Here is a 27,636-nt window from a genome sequence, read left to right on the forward strand (position 1 = left end):
ACCGGCAGGATCAAGGGCGCTCAACTGAAGAATGGTGTGTACCAATGGCGTGTAAAGTTCGTCGACGGTGACGAACTATTCTACGAGTTCCAAGACATTGCTGAGATCATCGCTGCATCGCGGAAGATCGGACTCGACGTAACAAGTTTGGATGAGCAAGCGGAAGAAAACAGCTAAGAAAAAAAAAGATTTTGAATAAAACACGCTTATTAATGTCAGAATTGGTAATACTTAAACGATTTCATAGCAGTGTATTCATCTCGGTTTGTGAGTAGTGAATCCAGTATATTTGTAGCGCTTTGTGTCTTCTTTCGATCTATCGATAAAAGATGAAAAGCAACGCTTGTCTGGGGAAAGTATCATTTCTCTACGAACACATCGAAGTCCAGTTCACGTGGAATAAATACTTTTTTTTTTTAAACTATTGGACGAAATAAATGAGATGTTTATACCGCACAGATATCGGTGTGCGCAGCGTACTCGAGGTTCCTCTACAAAGTGTACTCGGGTTTCCACCGTTTGTCTAAAACCTGTTCAAACTGATAGTTGTACTCGGAATTCAGCTTCGTATACTCGGAATCAATCCGCACCCCTTGGTTTCCCTATTAAGGAATCCCTACATCCAGTGCATGCTTTCGTCTCTTTTGCTGCCCCGACTCCAAGGACCGCACCATTCCTTCTTTCCCGCCTCGCTTGGCTCGTCCGTCTTCGTTGTCACGAAAGAAACCCTCGGTACAGGCAGTGATACACGTATCAAGCAACCTTGCCAAAATAGAAGAAAATGCCTGGGCAGTCCATGCAATGATAAAACTTAAAATTTGTCTTGGTCACTTGGTGCTTCTCGTGCCTGCAATGACTGACCACCACATGCATCTTCCAATGTTGATTCCTGCCCAAGTCGAGACTAAACAATTACCCTTGTCGTCTGTACTGTAAGAGGTGATGCGATCGAATTACAGTGTGCATTTCTCCACATCTATCGTTGATTTTTTCACTGTGCCAGGCTCGACAAGGTGTCTTTCGATGTCCAATGCATAGCAGAAGAGGCAAAAACATTGTTCATGCTCGCGGGCATCGAGTTAGATGTAAGCAGGTGAGCGAGAAGGCGACGCATGTACGGTGGCTGGCCTCTGCGTAGTTCTACTGTTTCGGTCGCCCAGATCTGTTCATTTATGGCTCTCCCACACACACGTTGCACTCGTCCTGCTTTTTGTAAGTCTGGATTTTGCCCGCCACTCGTAGCTTTTTTCACATTTCACAACGCGTAGGGGCAGTCTCGCCAGTATTTTTCGATTTGGCGCTCGGCGGGGACTCATGAGCTTAGCCGTTGCGGCATTCACATCGTCCTTCCAACGCGTCATCACCCACGACTTGTTCGGGCAACGTGAAAATGTCCCGAGTTCGCGGCCTCTACCCTTTTGGTGGCAGGATATGGCCATTATTGACCAGCTTGAAGTGAATCAGGGCCCTATAGACAATTCCAGACACGCCACTCGCTGGTCGACCGATCGATGGGTCGGATATCGCGAAGCACGCACGTAAGTAACCCCACCTGCCGCTCGAGGTGTCGAGCTCCACGCAGCGTGAATATTAGTCCACGCTCCTCCACCTTGGATGTGGGTATTGCAGCAAGGAGCGAAAGGTTAGAAGTACTCAAACCTCAGGATCCTTTCACACACGCACACCAATCCCGCTTTCGGTGCGAAGACAAGCACAAAGCGGGTCACGTGACCAAAGTAAATGGGATAGCCTCGATGCAGCAAGCGAAGAAGCATGGAAAGCAAAGGAGAGGCCGGGTTCGAGATGCCTTGCGCTGTTGACCAGCAGCGGCAACTTCCGACAGCAGATCGCAGATTGTTTCCAAAGTATCTGGACCCGCTAGCCAGTTCTTCTTGCCAAACTTGATGTTGCGACCTTTCGATACGACAGCAAACCTCTGTTGAGTTCGACCTTTGAAAATACAATGACCCGCAGCAAAACATAAAATGGTATTCAAATTTAAAGGTTATGTTCTGAACTCTTTTCATTGTTGTCAACTCGTGCGACTTGATTGGCAACTTGACCCTCCAGATTCCGTCACTTGCACCTTGCACTCGTTGTTGCGTGTCCTTTTTGCACTTGGTCCGCCGTCGCCCGGGCTTCCCACGCGCTCGCTCTCTCGGTCTCTCCTTGGTCCTCGGCTCATTCCTAGACTGCCACGCTCGCCTGCAACCGAGTTGCGTCGAGCACTTGTGAATCGTGGCGCCGTCCGTGCATCTTGCAGGGGTCAACACTGCCATGTCGCTCGCGTGGCTCCGAAACCACGCGCGCAACCGCGATCGCGGTACGACCAGGACGCGCTCTAACAGCCAACGCCTAGCAGCACAGCGCGCGCACCGCCAGTTCGCCGGTGCCGAGGCGTACGCTCCACGCATTACGTACGATAACTCGTTCGTAGTGGACAGCAGCGTCACGTCCCGGGACACCAACTGGGTCTCTGATGACCAGTACAAACGCCAATATCTCCGTCTCGGCTGGGAGGTGGCACCGATCCGCAAGGATGGCAACTGCCTCTTCCGAGCGCTGAGCGACCAGCTCTACGGCCATGAGCGCCGCCACTTGGAGCTGCGTCGCCGTCTGGTAGACTTTATCGATTTGGAACGCGCCTTCTTCGAGCCGTTCGTGGCTGGTGAGGGAGTCGTTGAGTACTGCGCACGCCTTCGTGAAGCAGGAGCGTGGGGCGGCCACCCGGAGCTCGTAGCCGCCTCCAGACTGCTGGGTGTCAACATTATCGTGCACACGGGCCCCGTCAAGCGACTGCGCATCGACACTGACAAGTATGCGAGAACTAAGGAAGGCAAGGGCAAGACGATCAATTTGCTGCTCAAACACGACCACTACAGTAGCCTTCGAAAGAGGGAAAAGCCGCTTGATCAGCAACACGGATGCTCCGATATGTGTCTGTGCAGGCGAATTGTTACGCCGTCTCGCGCTTCACTTGACTCGCGCGCGTCTCTGGGCGCTCGTCCGTCAGATCTCGGCTCGAGCTTTATTGACCGCAATTCAGACGTGACTAGACGCAGCTCCCTGGGCGCTCGACCCGCGGATATCAGCATTGAGCAGCGTGGTCGACTGAAAGGTGCCTATGGCCGCAAGTCTGTGCCAGACGCCCCTGACAGCGCCAATAAAAAGCAACAGAAGGCTCCGTCCAAGCCAAAGTCGCGACCGCCTCCCCCTCCTGTCAAGCCGAAGACGGCGGCTCCTACTGCACCATCCAGACCAAAAGTACCGGCACCCGCACCACCCAGCAAGCCCAAGTCCCCAGCACCGGCCCCGCCGAAAGCTGCGACACCAGCTCCAAAGTCCCCTGTACACAGCAAGGCGGCATCGCCTCGTAGGCCTCGATCTCCCATGCCCACTCCACCTGCAAAGCAGAAGAGCCCAGGTGTGGTGCTTTTCCAGCCAGAGTCGTTGAAACCCGTCGTGAAGCCAAAAGCTCCTCTCGTTGTGCTCTTCGAGCCCGAACAGACCCCCACATCCAAGCCAACGCCTAAGAAATCTACTGTGAACACAGCGACACCCGCCAAGCCCACGTCGGCTGTGGTCCTGGACGCTGAAGTGGAAGAACCCGAGTCAAACGAGGATGTCCCTCAGCGTGGCGTCCGTCTACCGCGTCGTGCCGTCTTCAACGGCGGTAAACGCCGTCGTTCCAGTGCAGCTGCGCTATCACTGCTACAGGAAGTCTCGGCCAGCCTGAACGTCAGCGCCCCCGAGGTCACGATCGAGCCTGTGCCGGTGGTGAAGCCTGTGGTGAAGACGATCACGCCTGTGACGATGGCGAAGCCCGTCGTGAAAACCATCAAACCCGTGACAATGACCAAGCCAGTGATCAAGACGGTTAAACCCGCGACTGTAGACAAGCCAAATCCGCCGGCGCCGCGCTCCATGGAGATCAAGAAGTCGAGCAAGAAGGTTTTCCGTCAAGGTCGCCCTGTACCCACTGCATGCTGAAGGAAAGTTAGCGTTTGCAGTACTTGATATGCCGCGTGTTGAATGAAAGCTCGCGGCTTGTAAGATATAGAGAACACCAAGAGAGGCGCCAGAGTCTCAGCCTTGTCTTCGATCGAAGAGGACGAGGAGCCCCTGGACTTAGGAGACACGTATAATGTCAAACAAAATACACGGATGACAGTGCAGTGCACCACTTTGAAACGCCCCGCGTCCTTCAGTCGCTCTCTAAATGAGCGGAGACCTTCGACCTGAGAGCGATGACGGCGGTACCGACGCTGTGAGTAGATTGCTAGGCACCAACACGACGCTAGGAATCATCGCTGGACTCACGTTGGCGGCTGCAAACGAGCAGCATCATGACGAAGACGACGATCACATCCCTCCTATGCCGGAGCCTCTTGGAAGAACTCGACGGAGAAGCGTCTTTGGGCTTCTTGGAGCTGGTCCAAACAGCTTTGCAACCTCTAGCCCAGTCAAGAAGCCGCCGGGTCCTCATGCTGCAGTGTTTTCAGTGCAAGCACCTCGTGAGACCATCCAGAGACTACAGAACCACAACAAGCTACTTAAGCAAGAGTTATCGATCGAGGCTAGAGCAGCGAGGGAGCTGTTAGGACAGGAGAAGCGCAGTCGAGTCGAACAGCTCCGATCCACACTCGCCACGTTCGCTCGGAAGCTCGCCAAGACGCAGCGTCAAGTGGAGAAGACAGAGCAGATTATCCTTCGCAAGACTCGAGAGTTAGCCGCTTTGCGTCTTGCATTGCAGCCGATTCCTGCTCATGAAGCTGCCGCCGCGATCGCCGCTGAAACAGAGGCTGGAACACCCGGTAAACCCTTAGCAGGAGCGGCCGCTGCAGCCGCAGTGTCAGGAAGACTTCGCGTGGCGGAGAACCGACTGGAGCTCGCTCTGGTTCGCAAGAATGAGGTCGATTCTGCCAACAAACACTTGCTCGCACGAGTGGATGCCGCTCGACGAGACCGCATCATCTTTGACGGCATTTACAAGAAGCTCGAGCGCGAAACTAGCGGTTGTAAAGCTCGTCATGAACAAGCAAAGGCTGATTTGACTCGAGCAACGCACGCAAGAGAAGCATTGGCTCGGGAAGTTGCTCGGCTGCAGGATGCCGCCGAACGCGAGCAGTTCGAGTACGAGCATCAATTCCAGGAACTTAAGCACAGTATCGAGCACTGGCGACGCGAAACGGGCGTGCGTCTGGCTGCCAGTGAGATGCAGAACGCGTCCTTGGGTCTATCGGAGCTCGATGCAAACTCCGAGCAAGACAAATCTGGTGCAGGAACGTTATCTCGAGTCACTGCACTGTCATCCTGGAAGATCGGAGTGGACCGAGCGCTGACGTCTGTTCCCGACAGTCTAATGGCCAAATATGACCAAGCGTTTGCCGCTATACGTGAGCGTACAGGGCTTCAAGATGCCTCAGCATTAGCGCAAGACTTACTGGCACGCGATGCAGCCAATTTCCAACGCTTTAAGCGTGTGGAAGAACTTAGTCGCGAGGAAGTGGCACTGCAGACTCAAGTGGCTACGCTCACCACTCAGATCGAGACTTTCAAGGCTCGTGAAGGGATAGCAAGTCGAGCCTCACAGAAACAGCAGTGTAGGCGAGTAGAAGCAGCTTTACGTGAAACACAACAGGCTTGCGATGATCTGGACGCGGAGATCGAGGAACGAGAGGCTGTGTTAGGCAGAATCAAGGCCTCGGTACACTCAGTGCATAATACGATGGCACACGCAGCTACTGGTGGCACTACGAGTGGGAATGCTACAGCACTTGGACAGGGCATCACGGATTCGAGCGTTATCGAGTATTTGCAGGCTATTGAGATGTACACGACGGCACTACTACAGAGCAAAGCTAGTGGTGAAGCAAGTGAAGCTTCACCAGCGAAAACACGTGGTCAAACTCAAGCGCAGACTCCAACCGTCGATGCAACGTCACCACTGCCAGTGGGACACGGCCCTCCTACATTACCGTCCGATCCGCGACAAAAGTTGCATGTACATGTGCCATCTTTTGGCGGCGTTGATGGGGTCATCGAGTTGCCAGCGCCCCTGACACCGGACGGAGTCATCAGTCCATCGTCGAAGCGACACAGTTCGAAGCAGCCCCGCCGTGCTTCTTGTCGTGAGTCGGTGTCGCTGCGTCAATTCGCAGGAGCACTCGCTGTGGCGCATGCACTCGGGGATGAAGTGATGGGAAACCGACGAGCTGGAAACGATAAGAGAAGTCCCGAAGCTAGCGGAGCTGCAACTGGAGAGGAATTGGCAGACGATGAAGAGGACGAACGAGCGCTTACATACGACGAACTCAAGCGCTTTGCAGAGAAAAACACGAAGAGCAAGCGGCGTGGCAACACGACTTCGAAGGTGCATCGCTGAGGTAGAAGGAAGAGAGAGATAGGATGAAAAAAAGTGTAGCCATTTCCACTTCAACAACGGCAACAAAGTGACCAACATTCTTACTTCCAGCTGTTTTCGTGACTTCAACAACGGCAACATAGCGACCAACACTCCCGCAGGCAGCAGTTTTGTTTTCTGGCGAGCAGTCACACCCCAACGGACGTTCATACCAGCATCTTCCTGCTAGCGCTGCCATGTCCAAGGCTCCGAGTTTTCGAGTTCAGCGCTCTGGTTCCGTTAAGGGCGGTGCGGAGCTTCATGCTGGCGGTGAAGGAGCCGAAATTGCAGCTAAGAGTCGCGAGGCTATTGATGCACTGAAGAAACTCTACGCCACCAAGCTAAGGCCATTAGAAAAGCGCTATGACTTTGGAGACTTCCACTCGCCACTGTTAAGCGATGCCGACTTTGAAGCCAAGCCGCAGGTGCTCATGATCGGACAGTACTCTGTGGGCAAAACCTCCTTCATCGAGTACCTTTTAGGCAAACCTTTTCCTGGTCAACGTGTAGGACCAGAGCCCACAACAGATCGCTTCGTTGCTGTGATGCACGGACTGGAAGAACGCACAGTCCCGGGCAATGCCGCATGTGTGTCACCAGATCTACCCTACGGTGGATTGTCCATGTTTGGTACAGCCTTCCTCAATAAATTCGAGGTGGCGCAGCTTCCATCTTCATTGCTTCAGCAACTAACGATTGTCGACACTCCCGGTATTCTGAGTGGCGAGAAACAGCGTATTTCTCGTGGGTACGACTTCACACAAGTGGCGCGTTGGTTTGCCGAGCGCTCCGACCTCATTTTGCTGCTTTTTGATGCACACAAACTTGATATTTCGGACGAGTTTCAGCGAGTTATCGAAGTGTTGCAGGGCCAAAGTGATAAAGTGCGTTGTGTACTAAACAAAGCGGATCAAGTGGATCAACAGCGCCTGTTACGCGTCTACGGTGCGCTCATGTGGTCGCTAGGCAAAGTTCTAAAGACCCCAGAAGTCATGCGTGTGTATCTTGGCTCCTTCTGGTCTCAACCGCGTCAACAACACGGTGAAGATGGCAGCGGCAGTACTCCCGAGGCGCTCTTCGATGCTGAAGAGCGAGACCTGCTCGACGAGTTGCGTGCTTTGCCGCAACATGCTGCCGTTCGTAAAGTGAACGAACTAGTGAAGCGCGCGCGACTAGCCAAAGTTCATGCCTGTATTCTAGGACACTTGCGTGACAAGATGCCGGCGGTTTTTGGCATGGAGAAGAAACAGCGCGAACTGTTGGAAAATATGGCCGAAAACTTCCGAGAGGTGCAGCGCAAATACCATTTGCCACCAGGAGATTTCCCTCCGATCGACGCCTTCGTTCGCCAATGCGCTGATCGAAAGTTCACTAAGTTCCCGTCTTTAAAGTCACGGGAATTGCAGGACATCGACGATATGCTTACCAAGGATATCCCAGCATTGATGGCCTCGCTGCCTAAACACACACGTGTGGGGATCGCTGGTGTGGAGAGCCCTGAGTATGGGAACACTTCGAGTAATAATCCTTTCGCCAGTGTCGCCCCTGTGGGACAATTGCAGTGGGAGGAGGAGCTGCTGGGACGTAAGGCAGAGTACGACGCTATCTTCGCCACGTTGTCCTTGGATTCCACTGGCCGGGCTTCTGGAGGAAGCTGTATGGCACCTCTGCAAAAGCAGGCGACGACCACAGTCTCCCAGCAAATATTGCGGGCTATTTGGGACCTCGCTGACCAGTCAAAGGCTGGAAGTTTGGACGCCGATGAGTTCGCGGTGGCCATGCACCTCTGCGCGTTGGCAAAGGACGGAGAGCCTATTCCAGCAGAGCTCCCACCGTCCCTCGTACCGCCTTCGAGCGGCAAGCAGCAGCCGAGTTTAGGAAGCCCTCTGCAGGCCAGCGCCATCCGCCGAGCCACGTCTATTTAGACCTACTGCGTCAAAGAAAGACTGTTGGCTTTCAGCTTCTTCATTTCTTTTTTTACGTAGTCTTTCTTTCTCTTCTTGCTCTCGTGTGTAGGTTGAAAGTGGGAGGTTTCCTGGAGCCAATTCAGGGGGAGATACTAAAAGCTACAAAGTTGCGCTGGTGCTTTCACAATTGGCTGTAGCATTTAGCATTTCGCTGCACGCACGTTGAAGTTTAGTTAAAGTTTAGTTGCCGTTAGTCAAGAGTGATGGTGAAGTTGAAGCGGACCCAAGCAGACTGCATTGCACGGCGATGACGCTTACGAACATCGCTATTTGAGTTCTGAACCAACAGTATCCGATTGTTGAAGCTGATTGAGACCTGCAGTTATGTACTAACGTGCGTCAAACAACTTCACGCGCGATTAATGAGAGCTCTGGCTGCTCGGGGACTGCTAATGGAGGGACATATCGCCGTCGAAGTCAAATGCGAGCAAATATCTTGTCGCCATGTGCTCTGCCGCTCTCTACGATTCTTTCGGAGACCCAAAAATTTTCATCCACAATTTAGGAGGTGGATCACTTTCGAGGCCTTCGATTTGATCACCAAAACTGTGGTTTTAGGGACGAGGTTTAGGGGCCAAAGAAGGCGCATTAGTCCCTTTTCTCCGTGGTTGAATCTAGGGAAAACTCCCACTCCACCAAAATTCGTGACTTCATGGGAGACGAGAGCGAAACTCAGTTTCGTGATGCAGTTCAGCTAACACGACAACAAATTCAAGAGGCTACAAGGATTAATTCTGTGATAGTGGGTTAAGGAAATTCCACATTGTCCCAGTAAATCCTTGCTTAGTTGTCCATGCTGCATGCGGGAACAGCTCAGTGGTAAATTTCCACTGCTCGTAAAAAAATATAGCCCCAAAAAATGAGCCAAAATGTCAGTTGACTATTGGGTAGTCAAATAGATTTTGCCATATGCTGCCACGACTGGAGGGGCAGCGTCGGAGTCAGCATTAACTCCATCGAGGCCCTGCCATGTTGCTAGTGTCTGCTCCTGCGCATGAATGCCGAGGCTTTGGCCGCTTGTCGCGCTGTAGTTCAACCTGAATCTGCAGACGTGAAACGAGGCACTTGGCTTGACAGGCATCTGCTGTTGCTGTCGCCGATACAATTGCTCCGCTAAAAGAGACGCTCGTCTCGTTTCAGAGCTGTTCGGCGTGCGACCGAACGCCACAACCCACAAGATCATCAAAGCATTTCTGAGTTGGCCACTGGAGCCATTTCACGTTAATGCAATCCGCAAGCCAGCGCCCTAAAGAGACAGCAGGAGCATATATGTTCTGAAGCACAACTCAAGCGCATCCGCATGTGCTGCAAAGCCAACTGAAGTTTTTGCTCTCAAGCGAGCAATTTGCCCTTGACACCAGAAATGTGTGACGCGGGAGAGCTGTCATCAGTCGGTACCGAGGCAGAAACACCCCGTCTCTGTTCTTCAAATAGAAGAACACGAATCAGTGCGTCCCACTTCGAACATGAAATTGGCCACTAAAACCTCTGATTAACGCTATCTCGAGTCTACGAATTAGCAATTCGCTGTCTCGCTTGCTATATTTAACTGGCGACGGCGGGAACTGCGCTTCTCGCTCGTCTCTTCCCGTTATTTTCTCTCTGGAAGTATCGGCAAGCGTCAAGGTAAGCAAGTGCGCTCGCTGTGCAGGCAGGAAGGAAGCACTCGCGTCTTGGTCCACCCAGTAGACTCCGTACTAACGCTCACGTCTCCCCTCTCTTCAGTGATATCCGTACGTCATCCAATGGGAACGGGAGAAGCGCTCCACATTCCAAGACCCGACCCCAGCACCATGAGCTCCTATCTGCCTCCGCAGAGCAGCGGAATGCCTTACAACGCCGGAAATAACGGTGTCTCCGCCCCCTCTGGCCGTCCAGACGCTCCCCCAGGCACGTTCATGCCTCCTCCGCCCCCCGGCACGTGCCTCATGTGCTACAATCCCAACGTGGACGTGTTACTGGAGCCGTGTCACCACCAATTCCACGCTGGCTGCATCGAGCGCGCACTAACGAAGGACAAAGTATGTCCTTCATGCTGGACGCCCATCCAGGCGCCACGTCGCCTCATGACGCAGCAGTACGCGGCTCAAATGCAAGCGAATGTCCCCCAAGACAATGGCGGGTATCCCGTGGACAGTAAAGCGCATGTACTGGACGGCAACGCAGCGACTGGAGGGACCCCCACAGCCAACGCAGACGGTAACTCTACACCGGCCAGTAATCCGCCCACAGCGATGCGTAAGGGCAAGTGGACGGCCGAGGAGAGCGCCTACTGCGACCGTCTGATTGAGGAGTTCAAGAAGGGCAACTTACCTTTGGCTGAGGGCACGACACTGCGGACTTTTCTATCCAAACTACTGAATTGCGACCCTATGCGCATCTCGAAGAAATACACAGGCGATCAATGTATCGGCAAGATCATTTTCCGACGACGTGAGGACGAAGTGTCCAAGGAGGACATGGAGAATATCCGCAAAGATCTGGCTGAGCTGGAGAAAACCTACTTGGAACGAGAGCAATACAACCAGCGACGACGCGAGAAGCGACTGGAATCGGAGCTCTCTAGGGACAAGAACCGCTTTGCAGCGGCCAGATCTATCGGATACGCAGCGGCGGCGGCAGGAAACCCTGCGGCTATGAGACCGCCGCATCCACAGCAACAGCAACAAGGATATCCCAGTGCGTCCATGCAGCCAATGACCAAGCAGGAGCCTCGTCCAGTGCCTGTACAGCAGCCAACTGCTGGCTACGGAGCTCCTGGTCGACCAGGAGCCATGCCTGTCCAGCCGCCTCTGCACCCTCCGCAACAGAACAATACCGTCACTTCTCATGTATTTAACAGCGATCATAACAACGTGTCGATGCTGGGTATTGCTGGTGCACAGTCACAGGGCCAAGGACAGCAGCCTCCGAACCAGATGCAGGACAATAAACCTCCAAGTAGCGCTCCAATGGACGGCAACGCGAGCGACGCCTTCCCTCGTGTGTCATCTATCGACAGTTTTTCCTGTCTGTTCCCTCGAGTGGCCAGTATCGAGAACTTCCAGCATTCCACGTCGTCAGGCTTCAACAATATGAACCCTAACGTCTCGTACGCGTCGACGGAGACCCAGAACACAATGACGAGCTCTGGATTCGACTCACAACATGCTGGTTTACCAAAGCCGCTGTCGATTGGCGAAGGTCTGAACGCCTATTTCCCACGTATCCAGTCGCTAGAGCAGCTGTCCAATCTGCTGCAAGATCACGGACCCAACAGTCCTCGTGGAGCCACTTCAGCAGCTCAGAACTCGATGGAAAACGCAAAGCAGGACAAGGACAATGCCACGTCTGGAGGAGTCCGGAGAAAACTAGGGGAAACTGGGATCAAGGAGGAGCAACGGGATGCAGACGTCAATACGCAGAGCTCTGCCACTAGCAGCGACAACAGCGTGTCAACTTCCACGAGTGCGACGACTAGCTCTACTACCACTGGTGCCACCACCAAACGCCTCAGCCCCAGTCACAATTCCTCGGCCTCGTCAGGCTCAGGAAACCAGATCCAGATCCCCAAACCTCTGAACAAAATGCCGCGTAGCTCGTCGGGTATTTTCCCTCGCGTGCCGTCGATGGATAAAATGCCTCAAGTGCCTTCACTTGACAAGATGCCGCGTGTTGCCTCGTTGGACAAACTTCCGCGTATTCCGTCAATGGATAAGCTCCATACCATGGGCGGAGGGGAGCAGCGTATCCCGAGAGTCCCGTCTAGTGATAAAATGGCTCGAGTGCCCAGCTCGGACATGTTGTCTCGCTTTGGATCGGGCGATCTCAGTAGCTTCCCGTCATTCTCGAACCTCAGCACGTTGTCGTCCAGTGCCTCGTACGACAAACTGAGCTCGCTGGGCGGATTCAAGTCTGGATTCCCGCGTAATTCTTCTATTGAGGACATTTTGTCGCTGGTGGCGTCATCCGAGTCGACAGGTCTTCCTTCTAATGGCTCTGCGATGCAACTGAGCGCACTGGCGGCAGTTGCTGGCGAGGAATCTTCACACTTGGCAAACGAACGGAAACGTCGATTGGAAAACTCGCAGCAGGATTCAGCGTTGGCAGCAGATAACAAGAAGAACAAACTATCGGCGTGAAGGTGATGGACCGACTGGAGGATTTTATAGATGGCTTGTGCTTTGAGCCGATCGAGTGGGAGAAGGACGATAAAATGGTGGCCGACCACCTGGGCAGACGTTTATACTGGTGGCGCTCTCTCTCGGCTCGAGTTTTTTCTTTTTTTGCCTTTTTTGCCGATGGTTCTCGTGGCGAGCTGTTAGTGTAGTTAATGTAAGCGCGTGCAATACCAAAAAGATGTCTATTTGCATGCCATTTCGAGAGTGTTGTTCAACTGGAGAAAAATGTACGTCACTTTTGCTAAGCCACTTCAAAAATGACCATCACTCTTGGGTCGTGAGACCAGCCATCGTCTCATTTTGGATCACTCTGGAGTTTTCCAACCATTGCCATGAGCGTTGCCAAGACCGTCCTCATCACTGGCAGCAACCGCGGCATCGGCCTCGCCTTCACGCGCCACTACGTGAACACCGATTGGAAGGTCATCGCCGCAGCACGCGACGTCGAAGGAGCCACCGACGTACGATTCATATTGGCTCTAAATGGCTTTAGATCCGTGTATAGTATCTAACTTGCTCTGCGCTTCAGCTAAAGGAGTTGGCGGTGTCGAAGATCATCCCACTAGATATCACCGACGAGTCTTCAATTGCCAAGGCGGCCGGGGAGCTCAAGGGCGAGCCCATCGACCTATTGATCAACAATGCCGGCATGGGCGGCGGAGGCGGCGTTCCTGACGTTACCAAGGCGGAAGTGATGAAGCTCTTCGAAGTGAACGCTGTCGGTCCCTTCCTCGTGACGCGTGCTCTGCTGCCGAATCTGAAGCTGGCGGTGGCTAAGAATGGCACAGCTACAGTGAGTCAGATCACCTCACGCCTGGGCAGCATCGCTGACAATGCCTCCGGTGGCAGATACAGCTACCGCGCGTCAAAGTCGGCACTTAACATGCTCAATAAGAGCCTCTCGATCGATCTCAAGGACGACAAGATCGTTACACTGGCGCTACACCCTGGATACGTCGTGACGCGCATGACTGGCCACAAGGGCGAAGTCACTACTGTGGAGAGCGTCGCTGGTCTCACTAAGGTCATCGCGAACGCTAAGCCTGAGGACAGTGGCAAATTCTTCCACTTCCGTGGCGACATTCTCCCGTGGTAAGGCTGCTAATGGGACAAGCGAGGGCATTGGGTAGCACACTTGAAGGTGAGCCATTGCAACAAGTTGCCAGTTGCTAACGGCAAATGAGCTTTTACTTTAATTGAGTTTTCGCTCCTTCACCTTTGGATGGCAACATCATCTTCATCCACTGGCCGTCGGTCTACAGGGCACACTCGTCGATACAGTAGCCATTGCGCAATACATTGAGCATGGAAGACGTGACCACAAGGCAGTGCTTCAGCACTCTCGTCCTCCATGTTGCCGTCCAAGCAAATGATACACACATTCTGGTCTTCGTCTTCATAGCAGGACGTCACCTCCTCTCTTCTTGCCAAAATTACTGCAGCCTCAGCCTCTTGCCGACGCAGATACGCTGACATGTCGGCCACATTCTTCTCTGCCAGTCGCAGCGTCGACGCCAATCGCCCTTGTTTCCCACTCGACAGCCCTCCAGTGCCTTGATTCTGCTGCAACGAGAGCGCCACGATACTCGCAATGTGCTGCGCCAGATTTCCCTTGGCTGGAGCCTCGAGTCCGAGCTGTCGCCGCGGTCGTCGGCGCGTCCTGACCGTCTCCATCGTCACTGGGACTGGCCTTCTTGCAAACCCTTCAATTCTGATACAAAAAGAAATAACTCTTTGCTACATCTCACAAAAAAATTGTCAAAAGGTGTATGTATTGGAACGCGACCTAGTCTGGTCTCCAGCTATTGCCTCTGCAACATTTACTCATCATTGGACTTGTGCTTCTTGTGCTTCTTCTTCTTCTTCTTGTCCTTCTTGGATGCCTCCTCTCCTTCCTCAGCATCCTCCTCGTCCGAGTCCTTCCCACTGAGCTCCTCATCACTAAAGTCACTCGACTCACTGCCAGAGTCGTCGCCTGGCCCAAAGTCCGAGTCCTCCTCGTCCTCGTCGTCTTCGATCTCGCCCTCCTCTGGTCCTAACTCCTCTAAATACTCGTTAAAGTCGCGTTTCTTCGAGCCTGGTTGGGCAGCCGCATGACTCTCCTTCAGGTTACGGATCCGCAGCTTCTTGGACGTCAAAAACTGACTCAACTCCGGGAACTCGCGTCGATCGATAGCAGAGAAAATGTACTCGCGCGCTGCCTCACCACCCACGGACTTGCAGCTCACGAGCAGGTCGAAGTTGCGACTCGCAGAGGACCCACTCTGTCCGGCATACCTCTGGAACTCGATGTAGTCGATCTCCTCGTAGCGAATGAAGGTCGTGGGCTTGTGGATGAACATGAACGACTTTTCCAGTGGGAACAGAACTCCACTCTGGGCCTTGACGGCGCATTTGACCGCTCGGTCGCCACTGTGAGTCTTGAATTTACCGGAAGTGTAAACCTTCTTGCCGATGATGAACTTGAACAAAGTAGCGACGATCTGAGGCAACGCGCCGGACATCCGTTCGTGGATGTTGCCATTGTACTTTTTGATCTCCTCGGACGACAAGTTGACGTCGATGTGGACGTCGTTCTTGCTCAGTTGCAGCACCAGATGAGGGTATCCCTGCTTACCCTGACGAATAGGCTCCTCGAGGCTGATGACAAACGCTGTGTTGATGCCATTGGGCAGTTCCAGGAGGAAACAGCGGTTGATGTTCGAGTACATGATCTTGTAGTCGAACGTCTTACCGTGCATACGCAAGAACGAGCCATAGATCTCGACTCCGTAGCGACCGCGAGGAGTGAGGAACGTGCCGATGGTCTCGTCCAGATCCACGATACTCTTCCCCATGACACTGCGGATGTTTGCCTTCTCCAGTACCTCCTGACGGAACTCCTCGGCTGTGACAACTTCGTCCTCCCCGTCACCTGGAGGCAAGTACAGTCGCATCTCGACGAGTGTCTCCTCATCTCCAGCCACTGTGTCGTCCTCGTGGAACTGTAGCTCCACTTCGTTCTTACCGGGTAGAGCACACTGGGAAATCTGCTCCAGTGGCAACTCCATGACACTGGCGTTGGCTGTGCGGAAATTGAGGTTGGGGCCCTCGAACTTCATGTCGCCCCAGTTGCCACCGGCCGCTGCCACCTTCTCTTGCTCCAGCTCGCGGTCAAAGTGGCTCTCCACGTGGTTTTTGAGTTGTGCCACGTCCTGTGCCTTGAGCCCCGTGAAGCGCACGTACTTGCCGCCCTTCTGGTAGACCTTAAGGTGGTGCGTCTTGGGCCCCACCGGAGTCCACAACAGCGTCACGATGTCATCTTTCAGCAGTTTCTTCTGGCTCTCGGTCGTGCGACTGCGCCACAGCAAACCAGAGGCGGAGAGCACCAGCACACCGGCGCTGTGGCCCCAGAACACGTTGCTCAGCGTCGTGTCCGACATGGAGAAGCAGCTAGCAAATAGGTGGAGCTCCGTTCCTGCGATAAGTGCTAGAGCTTTTGGCGCGTAGGAAGAACAACTTAAGAACAACTTACTGATTACTTTAGAAGTAACATTGAGAGCCAATCAGAGAGTGGGAATTGTGACTTGGTATTTGTAGCGACGAAGTTGAAGCTGCAGTGGTCAACCGACAACTTGACCTTAAGAATTGCCCAGTTGTTGATAGTTTTAGGCGAGGTGCGTTGTTACGAGAATTTAACGAGCCTACGGCCCTGGGAGATTGCCAGCGCTTTATGCTTGCAGTAATCCTTTGTAGGAGACCTAGCTCAGCTTGGCTAGTTGAGACCTTTTGTGATCTGCATACGCCTATGATCCTGTTGTTTACAGTTTGCTAGCAGAGGCATCCCTAGGTATCTTTTGATGGTTCGGCCTCCCAACAGTATTAAATTCTAAATCAGAAACTCTGAGCTATCTAGCATGTCGGTAATTTGCCGTGCACAATACAGAACCCCGGTGGACGCAGTCTGCTCGGCACTGCCGCAGTGAACCTACGAAATCCAGTGTCCGTAAGGTGCATGTACACAGTTTTGATTGCGTGAAGCTCCTGAGACGATTCGCCGGACGCGTCAACCGCAGTAGCAACCGCAACGAGGCCAGACCTCCCTGTTTCTCGCTGAGCCAGCCCTTCCCGTCTTCGTCGAAGGCTGCAAAGCGGGGTATTTCACGTTTCTCGGTGGTCGCCATGCATTTTATTTTGACTACGATGTTTTGGTTTGAACTAGTGTAAAATCTCAATTTGGGATGCATGGCGCGGAATTAATATGCGTGGTTGTCATCACCGACGTGCATGACTTTGATTGAGTTATCAAAGGATAACTTTTATCTTTCAGACCAGGGTGTTCCAACCCTTGGTTTCGTCTGCCAAGAGTGCAATGCAATCCGAGCCAGCTGGAATGTTTCTAATCGATCAAGCCATCTTGGAAGCGGTCGTGAAAAGGCCTGTCGGATCCACTGACATCACCAGTGTTGACCCACTTCTTAACAGTCAGGTTGACTGGAGGCGATACCCGAAAGCAACGACCACCAGCACGCAAGCGAGGAAGCTTAACAAGCCGCGATCAGTACATGTAGTCCGTGGTTTGGCATAGCGGATCCAAACATCTTTTAACTTCTTGAAAAACTTCTTGAAATTGAAAAACTGAATGTGAACGTAACGAAGAGGTGCACACCGATTCTACAAGTTTATCAAAACATAAAAACCTCCCCCTTCTCACTGAAAAAAATACCCTAAAAGGGCAGCTCCACTATATCTACGAGTTCTTCGTTCAATTGGTGTCACGTAGCTCGTCCAGTGACGATGAATCGCTGCAGTTCCATGCTGCGGCCACCCCGAAATGTTGCCAGGTTTCGGCGAAAACTCAGCGACTTGCTCAGCGTTGCCAACATTTCCCGTCCGCAAGGGACATGAGCTTTGCCCGTGATGAAAACGGTGCACGAAGGGCATCAACGTCCGGCTCCTTGTGTAGGATGGGGACAGTCCAGGCGGTGGCTGCAGCTCTAACACTGCTCAGCGGATTCACCATTCTCGAGTCTTCCCGTTGCCGCACACTCGCCCTCATCGGAATCGAATCATCATCATGTGGAAGCTCGCCCTCACCGGTTCGTTGGCGCTGCTGGCGTCCCTAACTCAGGCTCAGATCCGCGATGGCGACGAGATCTGCGTCATGAGCGACTCGAACTCATGCGCTGTGGACGACCTCACCACCTCGGCACTCGACAGCAGTACCGTCATTTACCCGGGCGGTGCTACTCGCTGCGCTTTCGACGATTTCTATAACTCGAGCGTGGACTACACCACCAATTCGACCTACTTCTTCCAGGTGTTCCCAGCTCCAAGCCAGGACAAGACCAAACTCATGTTGTATTTCCAGGGAGGCGGCGCCTGTATCGATGACTCCACGTGTGCCTTTGGTCTGCAGTGCATTTTCGAGACTTTCACCGCCAACGCCAGGCCCCTGAGTACGGGCGTACTCAATCGTTCCAACGACGAGAACCTCTTTAACGACTACAACATCGTACACCTCCCATACTGCACCGGCGACCTGCACATCGGTAGCCGCGTTGACCACATTGAGGACAGCCCCCTGTACGCGCTGCTTAACATGCCCGAGTGTTTGGGTCACAATATGACTCTGCACCAAGTTGGGTATAACAACACCAAGGCGGTGCTTGACTGGGCTGTGGAGAACTATCCGAACCCAGAAGAAATCATTATCAGTGGCTACAGTGCTGGAGCTCTTGGTGCTCAGGCGCTAAGTGCGCTCGTGGCTGATACCTGGCAGGTTGAGGAGAACAATATCCGCTATTCGGTGCTCAGTGACAGCTACGTCGGCGTGTTACCCAGCGACTACACGGCAGGAAAGCTTATTTCATACTATGGATCGTGCGATCTGGACCTCAAGGTGACGTCCGAGCTCTGGGACCGATGCGATGACAACGATCTGACCGTGACCGAGATGATGTCCTACATGATTGAGAGCGTCCCGGCCGCTCAGTGGCTCTTCCTCAACAGTATGTACGATCAGACCCAGCGCTACTTTTACCAACTGGTGGATGAAGGTATCCTCGGCTATCCATTCACAGACCTCATCAGTGGGGAGGACTTCTACTCGGTACGTTGCTTGTCAAATGATTTTTCTTGAAAACCCACTCACTAACTTTCCTTTTATTTACAGAATATGACGGCAATCATCGACGTGTACAAGAACATCAGTGACGAAGTTTCGACGTTCTATGTGAACAGATCTCAGCATGTGTACCTCACAGTGAATGACTACTACCACAATGCTACACGCAGTCCGGGTGGTGAGCTCCTGGGTGACTTCCTGAAGAACTGGTTAGTGACCAACTCGTCGCTTGACGCTGCGGCCTCGGCTGGTTCACTGTCGGCCGCTGGCAGTGTTGCTGGATCGTCATCTTCAGAGGAATCGGCTGCCGTGAGCCTCAATGGAGCTCTATCGCTTACGGTGGTGGCTGTGGTCATCTCGATGCTCTTCCAGTAGTCTCATTATCGACAGTTTCGAGCTTGATGAGCTCGCCTGAAGCTCCTTATTACTAATAGATGCTAGTGCGAATATCAGCTACTACATCGTCTTCGTTCCTACAAGTACTTGCCATATTCAAAGTAAGCAACGTCACGGGTAGGAGTTGAAGAAACATCTATTGCTCGCTGTCTGCTATATTGCACCGGAATCACTACAGTTATGGAGCATAATAATAGTGTGTCGAAAGGTGCGCAAAGTTGATCTGTGCGCCGAACACTGCCTGCAACACCAACGTGGATATGAAGAGTGCAAGGATTACGATAACTGGCAGCAGTAACTGCTCCGTCCGGTGCAGGAAAGGGAGCGCTATTGGATGCCAGCATGAAGCAGTAGGTTAGTATCAAAACCATCGCCAACACGAGTGATGCATCCAGCGTACCCATATATCCGAGGAACGTGATGTAAGTGTAAAACCCCCATCCCAACGAGTACAGTAGATTCCCAACCAGTAGCATCACAAACGAGTTCGACGCCAGCAGCGGAGCCAGTAAAAACTACAATAACAATAATAAATTAACCAAACATTAGCACCAAAATCTCTCCAAACGTCAACACTCAGACGACATACCTGGAGCACGTAGAGGAAGAGGAACAGGATGAAGAAAGAGTTGCAGTGAATGTCAAATGCGAACTGCCACTCCACTCGCTGCTCCACATACAAAGCATCGCCCACCCCGAGACTATTTCATCAAATAAGAAACAATTAATGAGCCCTTATAAAAGAAGTATCCAAATATCTGTACGCACTTGTTCCGTTGTCGTAGATGATGGTTAGCGATCCACCAGCAGAGCGTAGAGATGACAAGTCCACAGCCAAGCCACTCGATTACTACAGCGTGAAACAGCAGTGACGCATACTTGGCTGCGCTATCCACACGGAAGGCGATGGCCCAGGCCACTGTGGCTACGAGTAGGAAGGCGAACTGGATGACTGCAAACGCCGGGTCATCTCTCGCCCAGCGATTCTTGGTCTGTTTACGGTAGTAGGCGCTCTTATAGACCTTAGCGGGTTGTACGCAGAGTGTAACCATTTGGTAGAAGGTGGCATCGAGGTCCATTTGACGGTAGTCCAGCACGCGAGCAAAATATTCGGGAAATGCGGAACAGGAGCGGAACACGTCGGTGCCCGCTCGTTTGGCTTTCTTCTTCTGGCGACTGCCCAGCGGGTCAGAGGAGAGCATGTACTTCATGTCGATGCTCGTGCTCGGCTGCAGGAGCTCCTTGGAATGCGTCGCAGGCGACAGCATCGCGACGGACGAGGAAGGGGGCGAACGACACCAAGACTAGGAATAATCAAGGGTCAAGGGAACCGTTAGATCTCTATTAAGTACGAAAACGGAGTGATGGTCATGTTGAAGTTTTTGCAAACTTTTCTCGGTACCAAAAGCACTATTCACGGCCTTATAACGACATTGAGAACGCAGAGTTGTGTGCAGCAACACTTGAAATGTACCCTTGCAATGTCCTTAATTGGGCGAAGAAGTGTTCTAGGTTGAGTGCGCTGGATGGATCTCCGCCTGGAACATGCACAGCTTTAGGGATCGAATAAGGAGCGACGTCGAAAGCTCGGAGGCTTGCAGCTTGATGTATTGCCGCCGCGCTGATACTCACTAGTCCCAACGTCCCGCTTTCACGGTACTGCAGCAATTTTTGTGCGTGGATCAAAGCCCCAGCGTTGGCAATCGAGATACCGTGCACTTCACAAACGGCGATCTTGACGATCTGCTGGTACATTCGAGCGAGCCACGCTGAGCTCTCCAGGATGTTGGCGAATTTCTGAGATGCAGCTAGAACACGCACGCGAAACTGCTGTGTGGTATCCATAGCCAAGACAGCGCTGGCCAGCCAATGCGCTAATCGAGGGAAGAAGGCAACGCACGTGGTCTCCATGTACCTGACGCTCTTCTCTGTCACAATGAACACAGGCCCCAATGTCGCTGCAATGCGTAGAAACTCGATAGTTTCTTCCTCCACAGACGCTAGGGCCTGCTGTAGATAGCGATCCTGGACGTAGGCAGCTTTGGCTGCCTCCAAGCTGGATCTCGTGGGTTGAAGGCCGATGCGTGTTGCTAGGAATGACATTGGAGCGAGAACGTCTTCCCACGAAATGACGAATACATTTAATCCAGTGCGCTTGGACGCAGCACCAGGAGCTATTGCGAACGGAGGGTAACACGGAATGGTCTGCTGATTCGTGACGGCTTGCATGGTTGTAGGAGTGTGATGGATTGAGTAAATTGAAAAATGAGGAGTGGGTCTGATGCTGTCACAATGCTAAGTGCTTATTGTCGCTCGGGTACAGAAACGTTCGCTGTACAGTATCTGAGTAAGGGCAACTGCAACTTTCAGTGGTTGAAGTGACCTTCACTCTCTAATCGAGATGGCTACATTTTTTTCTAGTCGAGCAAAGCCTACTTGTGGGTCTGAGTGCCGTTCCTCCACTCTTGAGTCGTGTTCATGGCATCCAGGCGATGCTTGTATCGCTCAGCAGCTTTCGCGACCTCAGTTCGTCTCAAAGCACGAATGTCACGACTCACAGGATGACGAGATGCAAACGTCTTGGCCATTTGCGTGAGAGGCACACCAACTCGAGGTATCCCAGTGAAGATCAACTCTTTCGGGACAGAATTCGCGCGACCAAGCCTAGCCTGACCTTGTTGCTCAGTTTGCACAACACTCCTAGGGATTTCCGTTACCGCACGAACCGGTTCTCGCCATTCCTCGTCAAGAAGCGGTGCCTTACAAACATCTAGTCTAATCTCTGGAACAGGGTTTTTGACCTCTTCAACCTTTTCGTTGGCGGTGCTAACTATTGGCTCGGAATCACAAGCAGCCGGAAAGCGAAGCTTCAATTGCTGCAATTCCTCCAATGCAAATTGAATTTGATCTCGACGTTCGCGTTCGCGTACCTCCATGAGTTTTTTCTCTCGATCCTCCTGATCCCGATCGGTATGAATCTTGTGTCTTGAATACGAATCTATCCTGATGGTCGTATTCATCGCATTATCCACACTAGAGTTAGTCCCCAACACCGCAATCTGCTGTAGTAGCACGCGCTGTTCATCCGCATTTATATCTGTCGAATGGAGTCGATCCTTGCAATACCGACGGATATGGACGCGAGCGATTGAGTCGTGAAGGAGCTGATCTACTGAAGGACGAAGATCAGGCCGTGCGTTGAGCATTGAAGCTACCAGTGTCGGCAGGCGTGAAGTCTTAAGACTTCCTCCCTTTTGAATTGGTACGTAGTCAACGTGGCAAATTTTGTTCACTAATTGTGCAGCATTATTTGCCGTGAACGGAGGTTTGCCGGTACATAACTCATATAACACACATCCCAGTGCCCACACATCCGAACTGAAGCTGTATTCCTTGCCGTCCAATACCTCTGGCGCCATATACAACGGTGTACCGATCATAGTCGTAGCCATGTCGTCATTTCTTAGTGTTCGTGCAATTCCAAAGTCACCAAGAACGAGATAACCAGCGTGAGAGAGAAAAATATTGGCAGTCTTCAAGTCGCGATGCAACACACGCTGCTGGTGCATGTGATGCAGTCCCAGAGCCAGCTGAACAAACCAGTACCATATCGCATCTTCATCCAAGCAAGATTTTTGCCTTCCGTTTGTCTTGATATAAGTCTGTAGATCTCCGCCGGAGCAATATTCCATCACGATGAATTGCTGTCGGAGTGGAGGTGGACCTACAACTGAGGCCAATAACCGGATGAGGTTTGGATGTCGTAGCTTCTTCATTAGATCCAACTCCACATCGACCGACTTCCCTCGACCAGCAAAAGTTGATCTCTTAGGGCAATGCATACGATGAATCTCCTTAACGCACACCAGACGATCACCAGACTTCTTCTCACGCATCAGGAATACGCGCCCAAAAGAGCCTTCACCCAGCAGCTTCACTCTATTGTTTACAGTCTAGTTAGACTTGACGCAGATAGGATACCACCTCGTCATACAAGCTCACCTGGAGTAGCCATCCATGGCTTCTGGTTTATTATATACAAGATTGCCGTCTCCACTTACAAAACACCACCGGGAGACCCATAAAACAGGAATAGCCGTTTTAGGTTCAAGACGTTGATTACAGCCACACGCCGCCGTCTTCGTCTTCCTCCATGTCTTCTTCGTCGTCTACATCGATATACTGAGCCATTGATTTCTTCTCCTTGGCCTTTGGTGTATGCCGTGGAGAGTCATGTGAATACGAAGTGCGTTGAACAGATGCACGGCGACTACGCTCTCCATCCCCATCATCAGACAGTTCATCGCGTGAACGGAATACCTTGTGGAGAGAAGACCGGAGATGCCTCATGACCCCCGTCTCCTGGGACTCATCCGCACCAGGATCAGAGGCCACTGAAGATCTCCAGCTGGATGGACCACTCTGTAATGTAGCAGACCGCCGTCGCTCGACCTCAAGCTCTTCACGCACACGATCCAACTCGCTCTGCACTTCCGCGAACTCCTGCGCCTTCTGCTGTTCCAGTTTAATCGAGCGCTGCTTCGAGTGCTGCGCTGCAAGGCGTAAACACTGCTCCATCTCCTGCACTGCCGCTCGCAACTTGTCTGCTTCTTGCTTTGCTGCTTCCAATTCAGAATGCAGCTCCTCCTGTCTGCTATCTGCTGTCGGGTCGTTTGTTAAGGGCTCAAACTTGCGGAGATGGTCGATCTGAGGCAGTCCAATACGATCATGTAGCTCATTGATAAGGTCAACCTTCTGCGTTTCTCGCGGTGAACTGCGTGTTGATGGAAATAGTGACGAGCGATAATGCTGGTAAGGCTTCTGGGACTCTCCGTCTTCATCTGAGCCAGATCCAGAGACGTTATTCAGTCCTCCATAGCTTTCCTCCTCATAGTCATCGATCTCCCCGGTCACATCATTGAAATCCCCACGACTCATGATATCTCGTGTACTTTGTGCTGCGGCCTCTGCCTCCGTCTGCTCCCTCTCTCTCGCCTCCGCTGCTTTCCTCGCTCGTCTCTTCTTCACCACATTCATCATCCGCCCTCGAATCTTCGTCAGTAGTGCCAGTTGGTTCAGTCTCTCCTTCATATTACGATTGTCCTGCTGCATCTTGGACACCAGCTCCTGTTTCTCTGTTAACGACCTGTAGCGGTTCTGCTGCGACTGATGATACGCTGCAGCCAGCGCCTGCTGACTCGAGTCCTTTGCCAGCACCTCATTCGTCCACTCGGACAGGCCTTCAGCCCGTTGCAGCAGATCTAGAGCTTTGGCCTTGACAATGTCCTGTAGATGCGGCGCTGCTTGTCGTCTGCCAATCTCGATGAGCATCTGCCCCGCTCGGATATAACCGTCAATAGCTGTGTGTGGCATTTGCCTGCGCTCATTATCGATGGCGTATTGAGCCACTTTCACGGCCTCTTCGTAGTCAGGGCCCAGTAATTGCGCTGCTGTGAGTCGCAGCACTTCTTCCTGACCAGGAGCTGGTTCTTCCACTTTCGGAGGTACCACAGGCGTCGAAAAGCTCGCTGAAGGCGCGGAATCGTCCGACGATGAGCGGCCAATAATAGTAACAGGTGGATCAGCCGAGAAACTCGCGGAAACGCGACGTACGGGCTGGTATTCGCCGCCCACAGCGACTGGAACACGCTGACGCACGGGGATTTCATTCTTCACGGGGTTGGAAGGAACTTCGGGCCATGAAAAAGATGCGGCGGTAGGTACAGGTGGAGGTGGAGCTGGTGGGGACGCTGGAGGTCGCTTGCCTTCGCGCAAGGCCCGAAGACGCGCTTCCAAGTCCATGCGGCCAGCCATGATGATGCTGGTTGTCTGGTTCTTCAAAATGCGAAAATCCAGTTACGATGTGGGGTATGAAAGGGGTACATCAAGGTTACGTTTGTTGAAGTGCAGTGGTTGACGTTTCTTGACTACATCCGGGTAACGGAGCTTACCAGTCATTCACTAATTTGCCTTATCTAGGTCTGCATTGTTGAATGTGAGAGTGGAGACTGTGGGGGATCTGGAGGACGTTGCCACCACAATTTTTGAGGAAGCGCTGGCCAACAAAGAGTTCTGCGATGTGTACGCCGATTTCTGTGAACGCCTGGAAACGAAATGCTCCACGCAACGGATGGTAGTGACCCAGTCCATCGATGGCGACTACTATTCGTTGCTGGAGGAGAAGTTTCCACACAAAATTGCAGGACCTTTTGAAACGAAAGGGCAAAGTGTAGTGATTTGGACCTGGTAAAACTAGATCCATCGCTGCGTTTGAAGGCAGCAGGGATGTCTTTCCGAGACGGGAAGCTGTATAAACAATGGGAAGACGAGCAGCAGCACAAGTTCTACCTGTCCAGGCCCCTCGTACTCAAGGGGGGGTATAACAGTCGCCGTCAGGCAAAGCGCTCGATGGGTAATCTTCACTTGGTTCGGTGCGTTTTACTGAGATGTTGCCAAGCAGTGCTGGAGGTGAAGAAGGCCTCTGGACTGAAGACGGAACAGTTGGAGCACGTGAGACAGCGCAAAGAGGACACATGCCATTTCCTCGGCGCATTGTTTCGACGAGGCATTGTTGAAGACGACACCATGCACCGGTGCATTGAAATGCTTCTTGGTGTCCGAAAGAATCTCGAAGGAGAGTTTGATTACTTGAACCCCGACGCTGTTCCGAATGATATTAACCTTAATGGACTGTGCACTCTTGGAGTCCGCTGGGTCAGTTTTGGAATCTCGAAGCAACAATATGCTCGTGTTCAAGTACTTTTGGCTATTGAAGGACCAACTCAACAGGGGCGCGAAGTTATCAACGACGCTTGCAGCTCGTCTTCTAGCTGTCATTGATCTCCGTAGAGGAGGTTGGGACGTTGAGGCAATGGAAAGAAAGAGACTGACCGAACAGATCGCGCAAGTGGTTGGGCAAAAGCGAGGACGAGCGGAGTAAATTGAGCGAGCTTGCAATGGTGTTGTGCTGTGTTGGACTGATGATTAGCTTTTTTTATGATTTGGACAAGTTCGGTCAAGTGCCTAACAAACCGACAGTTCATTTCCCAAAGCTGCATTTAAAACGGAGTGCTATACTTTCCAAGTATCAAAGAAAAACTTGTAATGAAAGGGCGCCAAAGAAATGGTTTTCGACCGTCATTAGTTTATGAGATGGAAGGGAATCTGTCTTAATCTTGAGCGGATGAGTCAAAATTTCACGAAATTTAAGTATCTACGCACTAAAATACACGATTTTTTTTACAAGGGGCATGACTGCGAGCATAACGGTTAAAATTCAGATGTTTTGTTTTAGCGACAATGCTCAATTCATGTATGCAATTCCAAGTGCCCCTCCCGTGTGGCCCTAGTAGCTTTATCATCTTTCACCTGCTAGATTCACCGTATAAAGCACGACTATTTTCTTTATAACTTAACGGAAATCTAGGCGCTCAGTAGTGTGTGGGTGTCAACCTGTACATCTTCAGGGTTGAAGAACTCCAAGTCGAACTAGATGTGAAGCAAAGAAGATAAAAACAAACTACAGAATAATCCGTTTGGGGGACTGCAGCCGCTATGGCGGCGCGTATGCATTAGCAATGCCTTTTTGGGGCGAGTAAACCTATCGGAGTACACTTAGAACAGAGCAGCAACCACAGTAGCAACGACAGCAGATGCTGCAGACAGAAGCGAAATGCACTGTCCACTAATGGCAATCGAGGAGCCTGAAGTGTCGCCCACATTGGGCGAGCCATTACTCGATCCACTAGCATCGGAACCGGTCGATGCAGCTTCATTGGTTTTGTCTGTGGAGCCCTCGCCAGACGCTGTCGGCGCGCTTGTAACACCGGTGGGTGAGGTCGTTGGGGTGATTGGCTCAACCGGGGCCGTCGTAGCAGGCACAAGCGCATTTGGCGATGGGGTCGTAGAGGGAGGAGCTGTGGTAGTGCTGGGAGCGGTGGATGGAGTGACAGCAGGTGCTGTGGTCGTGGTGGTTGTTGCCGCTGGTGTGTTCGGAGTCTGGGCAACACCCTGAGTTACGATGGCGGCGGCAATGAGAATCGTGGCGAAGAACTTCTTCATCTTGGAGAGTTGACTCGAAAGTAGACGACCGGGGCTGGTGTGATGTGTGTAGCGCAAATGGGCGAATGATACTTTGGATGGTTTCCTTGGAAACTAGTAAATGTCCAGTATGCAGAATTAACGTAACGGACCGTATTAGCGCATGAATCTCCTTCCGTTTGGCCGTTTTGCAACGGTAGCCTGTCGACAAGTGTTTGACACTGAGCTCTATTGAGGAGAGGGTTGCTTTTCGGTGGTTTAGCGATCCACTATTTATCTGGTTAGTCTTGTAGGCTACGTCTATTAAAATAATGGAAACGCTGTTTGATAACCATCTGTTTTGCTGTTCTATGGGGATATTAAAACTTAAAATACCCCAAAGAACAGCAAACAGATGGTTATCAAACAGCGTTTCCATTATTTATTTTATAAGTATCCATTTATTTAGGTTATAGGAGTATATTACACTTCATTTGAAGCATTATATTAAATGTAGAAAGGTTTATGGAGATTGGTCCTCTGTAGAAATACCTGCACGTGTCAATGCCATCGAATTGTGTTGCC

At 52.1% G+C, this 27,636-nt stretch overlaps 16 protein-coding genes across 17 annotated transcripts; 9 read left to right on the top strand and 7 right to left on the bottom strand.

The window, feature by feature from the left end:
- Positions 1–1,061: 1,061 nt before the first annotated feature.
- Positions 1,062–1,542, top strand: PPTG_24585 (hypothetical protein; the record flags this gene model as incomplete). The annotated part of the gene is made up of 2 exons (XM_008917885.1): positions 1,062–1,093; positions 1,269–1,542. 2 exons carry the CDS (start codon positions 1,062–1,064, stop codon positions 1,540–1,542), a joined length of 306 nt encoding a protein of 101 aa, XP_008916133.1.
- Positions 1,543–2,079: 537 nt separating this feature from the next.
- On the top strand, positions 2,080–4,196 carry PPTG_19421 (hypothetical protein). The gene has a single exon (XM_008917869.1). It carries the CDS (start codon positions 2,278–2,280, stop codon positions 3,988–3,990), a length of 1,713 nt encoding a protein of 570 aa, XP_008916117.1. The 5' UTR covers positions 2,080–2,277; the 3' UTR covers positions 3,991–4,196.
- A 23-nt stretch (positions 4,197–4,219) lies between these two features.
- On the top strand, positions 4,220–6,386 carry PPTG_19422 (hypothetical protein; the record flags this gene model as incomplete). Its single annotated transcript, XM_008917870.1, has 1 exon — positions 4,220–6,386. The coding sequence occupies one exon, from the start codon at positions 4,220–4,222 to the stop codon at positions 6,383–6,385; it is 2,166 nt and encodes a 721-aa protein (XP_008916118.1). The 3' UTR covers position 6,386.
- Positions 6,387–6,600: 214 nt separating this feature from the next.
- On the top strand, positions 6,601–8,371 carry PPTG_19423 (hypothetical protein; the record flags this gene model as incomplete). Its single annotated transcript, XM_008917871.1, has 1 exon — positions 6,601–8,371. One exon carries the CDS (start codon positions 6,601–6,603, stop codon positions 8,326–8,328), a length of 1,728 nt encoding a protein of 575 aa, XP_008916119.1. The 3' UTR covers positions 8,329–8,371.
- Positions 8,372–9,022: 651 nt separating this feature from the next.
- On the top strand, positions 9,023–9,620 carry PPTG_24586 (hypothetical protein; the record flags this gene model as incomplete). The annotated part of the gene is made up of 2 exons (XM_008917886.1): positions 9,023–9,050; positions 9,511–9,620. 2 exons carry the CDS (start codon positions 9,023–9,025, stop codon positions 9,618–9,620), a joined length of 138 nt encoding a protein of 45 aa, XP_008916134.1.
- A 260-nt stretch (positions 9,621–9,880) lies between these two features.
- Positions 9,881–12,780, top strand: PPTG_19424 (hypothetical protein). Its single transcript, XM_008917872.1, has 2 exons — positions 9,881–9,996; positions 10,096–12,780. Exon 2 carries the CDS (start codon positions 10,116–10,118, stop codon positions 12,489–12,491), a length of 2,376 nt encoding a protein of 791 aa, XP_008916120.1. The 5' UTR covers positions 9,881–9,996; positions 10,096–10,115; the 3' UTR covers positions 12,492–12,780.
- Positions 12,662–14,244, bottom strand: PPTG_19426 (hypothetical protein). The gene has a single exon (XM_008917875.1). It carries the CDS (start codon positions 14,202–14,204, stop codon positions 13,743–13,745), a length of 462 nt encoding a protein of 153 aa, XP_008916123.1. The 5' UTR covers positions 14,205–14,244; the 3' UTR covers positions 12,662–13,742.
- On the top strand, positions 12,780–14,457 carry PPTG_19425. 2 transcript variants are annotated; one of them, XM_008917873.1, is made up of 2 exons: positions 12,780–12,991; positions 13,060–14,457. In XM_008917873.1, the coding sequence occupies exons 1-2, from the start codon at positions 12,863–12,865 to the stop codon at positions 13,624–13,626; spliced, it is 696 nt and encodes a 231-aa protein (XP_008916121.1). In that variant the 5' UTR covers positions 12,780–12,862; the 3' UTR covers positions 13,627–14,457. The 2 variants fall into 2 exon arrangements, with proteins under 2 accessions (XP_008916121.1, XP_008916122.1); XM_008917874.1 differs by having other exon boundaries at positions 13,066–14,457.
- PPTG_19427 (hypothetical protein) lies at positions 14,273–16,046 on the bottom strand. The gene has a single exon (XM_008917876.1). It carries the CDS (start codon positions 15,950–15,952, stop codon positions 14,351–14,353), a length of 1,602 nt encoding a protein of 533 aa, XP_008916124.1. The 5' UTR covers positions 15,953–16,046; the 3' UTR covers positions 14,273–14,350.
- A 1,169-nt stretch (positions 16,047–17,215) lies between these two features.
- PPTG_19428 (hypothetical protein) lies at positions 17,216–19,256 on the top strand. The gene is made up of 2 exons (XM_008917877.1): positions 17,216–18,621; positions 18,685–19,256. The coding sequence occupies exons 1-2, from the start codon at positions 17,587–17,589 to the stop codon at positions 19,009–19,011; spliced, it is 1,362 nt and encodes a 453-aa protein (XP_008916125.1). The 5' UTR covers positions 17,216–17,586; the 3' UTR covers positions 19,012–19,256.
- On the bottom strand, positions 18,655–20,359 carry PPTG_19429 (hypothetical protein). The gene is made up of 4 exons (XM_008917878.1): positions 19,801–20,359; positions 19,622–19,733; positions 19,433–19,547; positions 18,655–19,359 (listed from the first exon to the last, which is right to left on the bottom strand). Exons 1-4 carry the CDS (start codon positions 20,298–20,300, stop codon positions 19,211–19,213), a joined length of 876 nt encoding a protein of 291 aa, XP_008916126.1. The 5' UTR covers positions 20,301–20,359; the 3' UTR covers positions 18,655–19,210.
- A 95-nt stretch (positions 20,360–20,454) lies between these two features.
- On the bottom strand, positions 20,455–21,261 carry PPTG_19430 (hypothetical protein; the record flags this gene model as incomplete). The annotated part of the gene is made up of 1 exon (XM_008917879.1): positions 20,455–21,261. One exon carries the CDS (start codon positions 21,259–21,261, stop codon positions 20,455–20,457), a length of 807 nt encoding a protein of 268 aa, XP_008916127.1.
- Positions 21,262–21,464: 203 nt separating this feature from the next.
- On the bottom strand, positions 21,465–23,051 carry PPTG_19431 (NEK/NEK1 protein kinase; the record flags this gene model as incomplete). Its single annotated transcript, XM_008917880.1, has 2 exons — positions 21,465–22,971; positions 23,035–23,051. 2 exons carry the CDS (start codon positions 23,049–23,051, stop codon positions 21,465–21,467), a joined length of 1,524 nt encoding a protein of 507 aa, XP_008916128.1.
- Positions 23,052–23,151: 100 nt separating this feature from the next.
- Positions 23,152–24,846, bottom strand: PPTG_19432 (hypothetical protein; the record flags this gene model as incomplete). Its single annotated transcript, XM_008917881.1, has 1 exon — positions 23,152–24,846. The coding sequence occupies one exon, from the start codon at positions 24,844–24,846 to the stop codon at positions 23,152–23,154; it is 1,695 nt and encodes a 564-aa protein (XP_008916129.1).
- Positions 24,847–24,925: 79 nt separating this feature from the next.
- On the top strand, positions 24,926–26,282 carry PPTG_19433 (hypothetical protein). The gene has a single exon (XM_008917882.1). It carries the CDS (start codon positions 25,318–25,320, stop codon positions 25,870–25,872), a length of 555 nt encoding a protein of 184 aa, XP_008916130.1. The 5' UTR covers positions 24,926–25,317; the 3' UTR covers positions 25,873–26,282.
- A 281-nt stretch (positions 26,283–26,563) lies between these two features.
- Positions 26,564–27,181, bottom strand: PPTG_19434 (hypothetical protein). Its single transcript, XM_008917883.1, has one exon. It carries the CDS (start codon positions 27,091–27,093, stop codon positions 26,647–26,649), a length of 447 nt encoding a protein of 148 aa, XP_008916131.1. The 5' UTR covers positions 27,094–27,181; the 3' UTR covers positions 26,564–26,646.
- Between the last annotated feature and the right edge of the window lie 455 nt (positions 27,182–27,636).

The sequence above is a fragment of the Phytophthora parasitica genome, assembly GCF_000247585.1.
Source record: "Phytophthora parasitica INRA-310 unplaced genomic scaffold supercont2.120, whole genome shotgun sequence".
NCBI classification, from domain to species: Eukaryota; Oomycota; class Peronosporomycetes; order Peronosporales; family Peronosporaceae; genus Phytophthora; species Phytophthora nicotianae.